The 11,388-nt window shown below is 47.6% G+C and overlaps 1 protein-coding gene across 1 annotated transcript in view; it reads left to right on the top strand.

Moving 5' to 3' along the window:
- The window catches only part of spire2 (spire-type actin nucleation factor 2), a 55,243-nt gene that overhangs the window by 36,483 nt on the left and 7,372 nt on the right, over nt 1-11,388 (top strand). The window contains exons 7-11 of the mRNA XM_008296799.1: nt 416-533; nt 3,336-3,419; nt 3,491-3,573; nt 6,158-6,380; nt 10,520-10,635. Of these exons, the coding sequence (XP_008295021.1) occupies nt 416-533; nt 3,336-3,419; nt 3,491-3,573; nt 6,158-6,380; nt 10,520-10,635 (624 nt within the window). The remainder of the gene's footprint in view (nt 1-415; nt 534-3,335; nt 3,420-3,490; nt 3,574-6,157; nt 6,381-10,519; nt 10,636-11,388) is intronic.

Here is an 11,388-nt window from a genome sequence, read left to right as displayed (position 1 = left end):
GTTAAATCATTAGTGGCTATTTTACAGATTTTTCCTGTAATTAGTTATTTTAAAGGGAAAATATTTATAATAACAGTAAATATATTTTACTGTCAGATGTTTTGGGTTCCAGCCGATGAAGTGAAGCAGCAGAGAAAAGGATCCATTTACATGTAAAAACCAGACGTCACTGAATAATGTCCAGATGAAGCTCAGGACACGGTTCTGTCACTGGGTTGGACTGTAGATGTATTAGTTAAAGATATGTGTAGGTATTCTCAAACTTCTACACTTTCTGATTGTCACCATGTTCCTCCAGTTTTCAGTCTGTTTCTGGAGCGACCAGACGTGTAGAACTTCATGAGTGAACTTGATCTGCTGGTGTTCTGTGGTCCTTTCTGTGCCGTGTGGGTCTGACGGATGGTTTCTGTTCCAGGTTTCAGAGCGGAGCCTCCCTCCTCCTCCTCCTCAGCACCAGTCGCTCCACGACCGGGTTCTGGCCGAGATCAAGCAGGAGAGGAAGCTCCGACCCGTCGACCCGCCCAGCGCCAGACGTAAGAACCGAACTTAATGAACAGAAAACAATAACGGATACGAAGTGTTCAGATGTGATGTCTGCTCAGATGAAGACCGACGAGTTGAAGCGCCTTCAGGTGAACCCAACAGTCACGACGTGCAAGCGTCCAGAACTTTGAGACGCTGTGTTCTAACAGGACGGTTCAACCCAGACGAGTGTTTGGTGTCTGCAGCTCGTAGTCAGGCCTCACAGCTCCACGTCCTCGTCTTTGTTCAAGAGCCAGGTTCAAACATAAAGGGACATTTCAACACTTCTAGCTGCTCCACAGAACCTTAGAACTTCTCAACGAGCTGAAACAGAACCTGAGAGTTCTGCTTCACGGGCTGGAAATATTTCAGACCAGTCGGCGGCTGTGAGGTCTCCTCAGATGATTTTAAAATCGATACAGGAAGTGATGCGGAGACAGACGGACGGAGCGGCTGCACGCTGCGTCTCGTCACTCTGATGGTTCCTGAGATGTTCCTGCTGGTTGAAGCTTTTTCACAGCCGATGGTTCTGCTGCAGCTTCTGTAAAGCTTCAGAGCAGCTGCGTGCAGACACCAGTGAAGCTGCTCTGAACCAGAGAGCTGGACGTCTGCAGCCTGAGCGTCTGGAGCTGCAGGACCGCTGCAGACGGTTTCTGCTTTCAGAGATATCGACCAGCTGTTCCACGTGAAGGTCGCAGTGATGCAGCAGCTTCCTGTTCAGGCTGCTGCCCTCATGCGTGGTTCTGCATCGCTTTCTGTTCGTTTTAACCTCTTCCTGCTCACTTTGTGTGTCTCTGCAGCCGTTTGGCATTCATCTGTGTTCATCTCTGCTTAATGGTGTTGAGTCTCTTTGCTGCCACGTTTGTCATCCGGCGGCGTTCTGGTGTTTCTCCCAGACGGCTTCACTGGATCAGCGTCTGTTTATTCCTTTATTTGGTGTTAATTTTTGTGCTTGTTTTGTGTGTCTGAGCAGCGTTTTCCCTCCAGTGCTGCGTCTGCGTCTCTACCTGCTGGTTTTACCTGTTTGTGGTTCAGTTTGTGTCTCTTTCAGTCTGTTTTTTGTGTGTTTATTTTGTCATGTTGCATCTTTTTTAGTGTGTTTTAATCTCTTTCTTTGTTGATGTTTCTCTCTTTGAGGTGTTTGTTTTCAGGCAACTGTTGTATGTCTGTTGGCGTTGGTTTTGTGTGTCTTTGTGGTTTTTGTGTGTCTGTTGGCGTCGGTTTTTGCGTGTCTTTGTGGTCGCTGTGTGTCTGTTGGCGTCGGTTTTTGCGTGTCTTTGTGGTCGTTGTGTGTCTCTTTGCTGCATCTAGTCGTGCTTTTCTGTCTCTACCTGCTGGTTTTACCTGTTTGTGGTTCATTTTGTGTCTCTTTCAGTCTGTTTTTTGTGTGTTTGTTTTGTCATTTGCATCCCTTTGTGTTTGTTTTCATCCCGTTTGATTGTCTTTTGCCTCTTTGTGGTTCGTTTGTGTGTCTTCTGTGCACTCAGTCGTCCTGTTGTGTTCGTTTTGTTTGTCTCCTTTCGCTTCACTTTCTGCTTGTTTTGTGTCTTTGTGGTTGTCGGTGCTCTGGTAGAACTGGTGCTACGTCTGTTTGGCTCCGTCTGTTTTAGTCACTTGATATGTTTTCTGAGCAGAACGCAGCCGCATGACGCTGGTCTGACGTCCTGAAGGCCGCGTGGTCAGCTGACCCTGCAGCACCAGTAGCGTCTCGTTTGTCGTCTTGTTCTCAGCATGAATCTGAACGATGCTGCTGGACTCAGTCAGGAGCAGCTGGACCGTGTGCACCGCTCATGAAACGGTGTCGAGCTGTGAGGCAGTGAAACAAACAGAGTTCAAAGATGCTGAGCCCAGCTGGGTTCTGTGATTCCTTTCTGCAGGTTTGAGGTGAAAGCTGCTGTTTTTGTGCGTTGTGTTCCTTTCCTGTCGTGTTGCATCGACGTCCGTCCGTCTCTGTGTGTTTGTGCTGCTAACAGGTGGCGGAGGAGCGTCTGTTTGTGCTCCTGTTCAGTCTCTTTTCGTCAGTTTTAACCTCTTTCTGGTCATTCTGTGTGTCTCTGCAGCCGTTTTGCATGAATCACTTTTATCTCTTTCTGATGGTGTTTAGTCTCTTTGCTGCCACGTTTGTCATCCGGCGGTGTTCTGGTGTCTCTCCCAGTCGGCTTCGTCTTCATTGAATCAGCGTCTGTGCTCATTTTGCGTCTCTGTGGTTGTTTTGTGACTCCTCGCTGCCCCGTTGTGCATCTCGTAGCGTCTCTACCAGATGGCTTCATCACTCCTGCACAGCGATGGCGTGTGTTTGTGTCTCTGTGGTCGCTTTGCTTTTCTGTCTGCTTGCTTTGTGTGTTATTGCAGCTGTTTGTCTCGTTGGTTCTGTGTCTCCTTTAGTCGGTTTTGTTCTCTTTCTGCTCGTGTTCTGTTTCTTTATGGTCATTTTGCTGCTATTTGACATCTCTTCTAGTGTCTCTTTGTCGTTGCTTTTTGTCTCGCTGCATCCAGGAGTCCTAGCAGCTGGTTTTATCTGTTTCCTGTGCAGAAGCATCGGGTCGTGTTCATTGTAGTCCGTTTGAACACTTCCTTGCTGCCCTGTGTGTCCGTGGAGCCCTTTTGCTTTTGTTTCTGTTCATTCTCGTCTCTTTTTTTATTGTTTTCTGACTTTCTGCTGCCTGTTCTCCTTTTAAACAGAAAACTTTTCTATATTTCTCTGTGAGCACAGCTTGAAATGAGGTCGGTTTAAACGCAGCGCCACCGTTGGTCGGCGGTACCGGTCTCTGGTGTGCGATGGACTGATGGACTGTGGCCTTTGTGTCTCGCAGCGTTTGGCTCGCTGCCCTGCCTCGCTCAGACGTGTCCCTGCAATGTCAAATCCACGTCCTGCATCGACCTGTCGGTGGCGGACCTCCGGCCGCCGGCCCGACTCAGACGTGTCCCTGCAATGTCAAATCCACGTCCTGCATCGACCTGTCGGTGGCGGACCTCCGGCCGCCGGCCCGACCTCGGATCCTGCTCAAGGCCCCGACTCTGGCCGAGATGGAGGAGATGAACATATCTGAGGTGAGACAAGGAGCAGCTCTGGTAGTCAGAATAAGTGGGTTAGGACTCCTCTGAGGCGAGACAGAAACAACAACACAAAGACTCAGCGACTTGGGAAACGTTTCTCACTGCGTTACATCAGAACTCCCCTTTCAAGCTTTTGCATTTTGAAATCAGTCCTCCCAGAGCTGCAACCAGCTCCTGCTTCATGGAGAACACAGCGTTTTCTGTTTTGCGTCTCACTTCCACATTTGCATGACGTGCTGCAGGTTGGAGGAGGAGGTCTGGTATCATCCGTCTTCTGCTCGTTTCTCTCACCGTCTTACAGAAAAATGTTTCGTTAAAAGTCTGTGAGGAGTTCGACGCCTCCTCCGTGGTCACCTCTCGGCTTCCAGTCGTGTTCTGCAGACAGTAAACACATACTGCAGATCCCATCGGCCGCCGAGCCACTCAAAGCACATCAGGCTTTAAGTAATGCTAACATCTGGGAGGATGAGATGTAATGTGTTGGTCTCGCTCAGTTCACCAGGAAACTAAATCAGATTCTAAACTGAAATATCAGGATTCTGCCTGTAGCAGATGTTCAGAAAGCAAATAGATGTCAGTAGTTCTGCCTAAAACATCACCACAGTTTGAGGTTTCCTTCAGTACTGACCCACGGCGGACTGGTCCTCTTTAACGGCACCAAACTGGGAAAATCCACACACATAAATCACAACCAGCTCTCCTGGCAGCTTTAGCTTCATTTCATGGTCGTATCGGTTCCCAAACTGGACCAAACGTTGGTGTCGAGTTTCCATCAATCCTGTGTTTTCACACACAAGCGGAGTTTTACTCTGAGCTGGTAGAAAGCAGGAGAGAAACGAGAAGGTCTGACTTAGAAAGAACAAAAACGAGCCTCTGACTGGATGAAAACCACCAATCAGTTTAATTTAGCATTTAAAGCTTCTGTAGTTTATCTGCCGAAGCATAAGTTGAAATAAGCATCTTTTGATACTCGATGCTAGGCTAATACTAGCTGTGAGGTTAGCTGTGCCTGTTAGCCTGCAGCTAACGCTATCTGCATCACCATAACGTCTCTCTAAAGTCAGATTAATCCTAATCAGCCTGTTGTGACTCGGCTCTCAAACATCTCCGCAAATCAGCACATTAGCTGCTTTTCACTATGCTAACGGCTAGCGGCTAAGCTAGGTGTCAGCCATAAATGAGCTTGAAACAGAGCCTTGAAAACAATAAGAAATATTCCATTCAGTCAAGTAATCCTTATTAAACAAGTGTCCTAGTTATGAACAACAGGTTCTGTTAATATCCATCCATCCATCCATTCTCTTCCGCTTATCCGGGGTCGGGTCGCGGGGGCAGCAAGCGGAGCAGGTCGTCCCAGACCTCCCTCCCCCCGGCGACGCTCTGTTAATATACAACAGTTAATCAATATTGGTTATTGATCTTTCTCGATTACCAATAATTGCAAAAAGAACCACAAAACTATCAGTTATGCTTAATTGAGACCATACACTTTCTAGGAAAATATTTCCTGAGGTGATAAATCAAGTGAAAATGATGGAATTGTCTCGTAGACTTCTGTAGAATCAGACCTCATTTAAACCAGAAGAGTCGCCCCCTGCTGGCTGGTGGAGAGAATGCAGGTTCAGGTCTTATACAGCCCGTGGTCCTGACGGTCAAAGCTTGGAGGAACAATAGAAGCCACAAAACCACAACAATGGCTGTAAATGAAGCACACTTCCAGGAGGTTTAAAGAAGTCAGACTTAAGTTATCCTGGAGACGTAGACCTCCAGCTCTACAGGCTTCATCTCAGACTGAACGTTTCCTCACAGAGTCTGCTCCGTTGCATCACTATGAACTCATAGAACTGATCACACGCTGACCTCTGCTGCATTTCAACATAAGATCAGAGTTGTTCAGGCTGAGCAGGAATTAAAGTGAACTAGACGGGAGCCCGGCGAGGCCAGAGCCCTCTCTGGTAGAGTCAAAGGCAGTAATCCACACCAAAGTGTAATAGATTACTCCTCTGTTCACGCTACATCTTTCCACCAAGTTTCATGTAGCTCAGTTCAGGAGTTTTGGATCATTTTGCTGACAAACAAGCAAACAGAATAAAACCAAAGCCGTCAGCAGGTTGGTGAGCAGCAGCTCCATCTGGGTTTAAATATCTCTGTGAAGTTCACGCTAATGAAACTGAAGCAACATGCAGCCAGAGACCCACTCTAAGTGTTTCAACTGTGCAGTATTTCCGTGACCTGGAGGTTTTTATGTCGCATGCAGCCGACTTTAGAGACGAAGTGAGGAGCTCAGACGTCTGGAGGAGGTCTGAGACCTCCTGGCTGCCTCCTGCTGGGTCTTCTGGAAACCTCAGATCCTAGTGCAGCGGAGACACGTTTCACTGTGGTGCTGGGATACTTCAGGAGGACATTCTGTATAACCTGACCATCTCAGGATCCACCTGGAGGAGCCAGAAAACACTGTTCTGGAGAAAACAAATGGAAGGAACCCGAGCAGCAGAGTCCAGCAGATAAAGACCTTCATCCCCTAGAGAACTGTTTTATGTTGTGAATAACTTCATGTTGTTCTTCCCCTGGTCCTCAGGAGGAGGAGTCTCCAGACAACGGCGAGCTGAGGAGGGCTGAGAGCTCCCCGACGCCCCTGAAGAGGGACCGGTCCTTCTCCGAGCACGACCTGGCCATGCTCCGCGGAGACATGCTGCCTTCGCTGTCCGAGGCGACCCAGCTGGGCGGGACGGTCCGGCTGAGGGGCGAGAGGCCCAGGTCCAGGACGCTGACCGGCACCGGGCCGCCGCCTCATTACAGAGGTGATGTTTGAACCCTTGGTTGCTTCGCTGCTGTGACTGACGGAGACTGGAGGCTTCTCTGGGCAGCAGCTACTGACGCATGTGAGGCGTTTAGGGAACATTGGAAAATAAGCATCTAGACATTCAGAGACATTTAGGGACTATCTGAAATATTCTACCATCTACTTAAACTTGTGAGGCGTTTAAGGAACATTGGTAGCATGGACCGATGGGTGTGAGGCATTTAGGGAACACTGGAAAATTGTACCATTTGTCGGCGGATGCTACACTTTACTGATGTTCCCTAAACATTGTAGCATTTACAAATGGATGTGAGGCATTTAGGGAACATTGGAAAATTATAGTATTTACCAATGGTGATGAGGCCTTTTGGGAGATTCAGTAAATTATAGCATTATAGCATCGATCTGATGAATGAGGCGTTTAGGGAACATCTGTAAAATGTATAGTTTACTGATAAATGTGAGGCGTTTAGGGAACATCTCCAGGTGGATGTGAGACATTTAGGGACTATCTGAAATATTCTACCATCTACTTAAACTTGTGAGGCGTTTAGGGAACATTAGTAAACTGTAGTGCCTATACATGGGTGTGAGACAAGTACAGGAAGTAGCATCAGTGAGCGTAGCATCTAGTGACGGATGTGAGGCGTTTAGGGTGCGTTGGAAGTTTGCCTGCTGACCTGCAGGCCACATGTAAAGGCATGTAGACGTTATCAGTGTCCTGAACTGACGATAAGCTGAAACGAAGCCGTGACGGTGCAGCAGCGCTGAGCAGAGCCGTCAGATGTCACGGTACCGTCTGGAGCCCAGATCGGATCACGTCCGACGATGCCTCTGACGTAAACCGTCTAATTTAAGACCCGATGGAGCGTTTCTGAGCTTCTTCTGACAAACAAACACAAGCCACTAAATTTATGGGCTGCAGCGTGACTTCTATTCAGTCAGACACTTGAACTCGTCGATCAGCGCCAGCAGCTCATCCAACCCGACCCGCTGCTGCTGCTCCGCTCAGCGCCGCCACCCTCACATCCAGCTCAGATGATCATCAGCCGCCTTGTTTGGGATGAAACCGGCTGCAGCAGATGGTTCAGGCCCACCGGCTGCAGTTTGACCCTCCTGCTGTAGAGGGAGACACCGGGTCACCTGGTTCTGCTCAGACAGAACAACACAGTGAAGGCAGCGAGTGTGTGTCTGGCAGAAACCTGCATTTTCCTGTTAGCTCTGTTTGATGAACAAAAACGTCTGTAATGAAACCAAAGACAACAGAACCGGGCTTAAACCTGTGAGAGCGGTTCTGTTCAGAAGAAACCTGGAAAGAATTCTTAGAAAGTCTCATTTTTACCTACGTGATGTTTAAGGATCGTTGTCTGTGATCTGGATCCGGAGCAGTTATACGACTGTAATAGTTAATGATTCTGCTCAGAGTGGATCCTGTCTACAGATGGTTCTGGTAGGTTCTGGAGGTAAACCGGTCCTTCCATCGTCTAGAACTGGTTCTGACCAACCACCATCACACATGCTGATATGAGCCTGGAAAGTTTACCCAGAATGCACTTTGCAAAGTTTCCTCTGGTGACTGATCAGAACCAGAACCACATCCAGGGTACCAGTGATTGTTTCTATGACTCTGTGTCATAGACATTAAACTGGTACCACTATGATCCATCCCATAATACTGATGCTACCAGCTGCTGACAGAGGACATGAACAGAACCAGGTCCAGTGTTCAGACTGAGACACCTGGATGGATGTAGAACTGATCTGGTGTCAGGTTCTAGCAGAACCCAGATGTGTTCTTCCTCCTAAATGTCATGTGTCTATCTGCTGTTCTGATGAAGTTCTGAGGCTCAGAAATGATGGAAAAAGTCCATTAAGGTGATCAATCTGGACCCTCCTCTGTGGACTTCCAGGACCTGGACCTCTCTGGCGTCATTAAATAAACTAAAGTTACTGTAGCTACAGAACCAGATGTTCTGAGGAGGTTCTGGAGGCCCTTTGTTCAGATCTGACTGGTTTAAACTGATCCGGCTGCTCTCAGCTGCAGCAAACAGGCGTTTAAAGTTTCCTGCTGCAGCAGCGACAGCATCGGGACAGAACCCGGCAGCAGAGAAACAGAACTCTGGTTCCGTTTCCAGCCTCCAGGGCAGCGCAGTGCTCTGTGGAGACATGATGTCGCCGCTCTAACCTCATTAAATTACTGCTCCCTGCTGAAATCAGAGCTGTGGCGCTCCGCTGCTGACAGAAGGCTCACGCTGGATGGTTCTGATCCGATCTGAAGATGTGCTGATAAAGAGGAGCTGATGGGCTGGACTGGGAGCTCTGGGAGTGACGGGTCGAGCATTAGCAGCCTCTCCGTCCGCATCCACAGCTAATGGTTTGAAAAACGATCCTGCATGAGCTCAGGATGCAGCGCCGGGCCGGGCCAGCAGGGGGCTCTGCAGCCTCCACAGCTGGTCCTGACGATGTTTACGGGCCTGTTTGCTCTCCATTAGAGCCACTCTGACACCTTCCATCTGCAAACACCAGAGCTAGAAGCTCTGCAGCGGATTCCTCTGAGCTAAGAGGTCCCAGAGCAGCCGGTTCTGACACCGTCTGAGTCTAAAGAGGAGAACAAATAAAGGTCCAGGCCGTCTTCAGGTGCTTTAGATGTGGTTTGAAACAGACACAGACAGCAAACAAACGCCTATAATGTGCTCAGAACAAAGAGAATCTTCACAATTTGAAGTTGTGTTGAGCGACCAGAGGCGGTTACCTGCACAGGTGTGGGTTGGTTCCAAACAGCAGCTGCTTTGAAGGCTCCGTACAGAGAACAGACGGCAGCTTGTGATGCTGTGTTCAGCTCTTCCAAATAAATCTGACCTCCACAATCATGACACGATAAAAAACCTCAATGATTCAACGTGACTGTAAAGTGACAGAAAAAAGAGGAACCTTCTGGACCTGGTTGTTTGAAAGCTGCTGCACAGAGACGCCAGCTGATGAACACGATGAGGAACGACGACGTTGATGTTTCTGCATTTATGTCCTAAATGGACCCAAATCCTGATGTTTCATCTACATCACTTTGTTCTAGTTAGCATCAGCGGCTAACTCACATCAGTTTGTTGTCATTTTTTAGCAGCTAAAATAGTTTAAACCTGTTTCCAGTTAATTAGAATGATCATCAGTCGACAGAAGATTGATGCAATAAAATGAAATAAACAGACCGGAGACCTCCTGAGCTCTAAAACCTGCCGACAAGTTTAGAGACATAAAACCTCTCTGATGCTACGCCATCGATCAGCTGCACTCGTTCTGCATTCGTGTCTCGTATCCAGATCTGGGCCCAAAATCTGAATATTTCATCAAAATCAGTCTCATTGAGAAGTTAATGGTTTCCAGTGAAGCAGGTTTAAAACGTTTCTCAAGATCAGCACCAGACAAAAGATGAAAACACAGAAACACGTCGATAATAAACCTCAAAGTCACGTTTCTTTAAATAAAAGCTGAAATATGACATCATTCATCAGCAAACGATGAATAATGTGGTGAAATCAGAACTTCTGCACCGGATGAACAGAATCTAATGAACCTCAGCATCAGACAGTAAAAGATGAACACAATAAAATACAACAAACGGCTCCTTTGGTTGAAATGTGAAATAAACTGATTCTTTGCCTGCTGGACTCTAAAATGTCAGCGTCTCCTCCTTTATTTATAATCACTGATGTGTTTGTCATTCAGTTTTAACGTCACCTGCAGCTGCTGAAGTTATTGTTTTACAAAGAAAGTCCAAACAGGAAAGACAAACATTCAAATTCCAATTCAGAGAATAAAGAAGCTTTAAAGGTGAACCACACGACAGCAAAGACGAGTTTGGAGCGACTCGTTGGTTAACGAGCTTCTGGCCTTAATCACCTGACACACCTGAGACAGCAGCTCCGTGAGCTGGTGGTATTTCAGCGCCTGTTTGTTCTCATTAGAGCCTCCTGGTCGGCCTCCACATGAGGCCCGTCGGACCTCCGGCTGAGATGTGACTGGCAGCCGGATGCAGATGAATAAAGCATGACGGATCAGAGACTTGAGCCCAGACGGGAGGCTGATGAGTAATTCATGGAGCTCCAGACTCTCACTTCCTCTCTGCTTCCTCGTCCTCAGCCTCCTTCCCGGTCCACGGCTGGGTTCCTCCGTCTCCGGCCCGACTCTCCCTGAGCTCCGTGGACGAAACCACCGAGGGATCCGAGGCCACGTCGACCTCCAGAACCGAGTGGATGGTGAGATAGAGTGTTTCTGTGTTTCAGACACGCTGTGATGCAATAAAACACTGAAGAGATTCCTGGAAACACGTCGATAGTTTCAGTAAACGAGTTCAAGCTCAGCCCAAAGTCCACCAGAGAGTCTGACAGACATAAAAGCTGCAATATTACATCATCTGTCAGCCAGAAACTGAAATCAGAGAGAATTCTCAGTTTTCCAACAGCCCTTGAACTCATCGTTTATATTAAATTAACCAAGTTTAAGCTAAAAGTCCAGACGTTTCATTGACAAGAGTTTTTGAAAACTGCCAGGATTAAACCGTATTGACAAGATTTAGTAAAGAAACAGAACCTTTTTGTTCCTCAGCGTGTCTGAGAAGTTGAAATGACCCGTGGTGAGCTGTCTTTTCTCACACCAGCCTCCTCCTGCTGGTTCCTCCATGAAGTCCGTCTGCTGCCTTCAGCGCAGCCTGGAACACTTCACGTCTGTTCAGCTCCTGTGACGTCGGCTTCAGACGTCTAAATAACTAACTGGATCATTTACCACTGAAGCATCTAACAAGAAAATAAACTGTGTGAAAACATTCACATTTAAAATACAATCATAGAACAAATAAACGCTTTAAAGGCAAAATATGAAATAAATGAAAGCACAGACGAGGTGAAGCTAAAGTTCATAGAATTTAAATCTGCACTCAGTTAGTTTCATATTCAGTAAAATAAACCAGCGGTGGACCAACGAGGTGTCCTCTCCTCCTCCTCCTCCTCTTC

This window comes from Stegastes partitus, unplaced genomic scaffold (assembly GCF_000690725.1).
Source record: "Stegastes partitus isolate 25-593 unplaced genomic scaffold, Stegastes_partitus-1.0.2 Scaffold1152, whole genome shotgun sequence".
Taxonomy (NCBI): domain Eukaryota; kingdom Metazoa; phylum Chordata; class Actinopteri; family Pomacentridae; genus Stegastes; species Stegastes partitus.
This window is presented reverse-complemented; position numbering and strand designations above follow the sequence as displayed.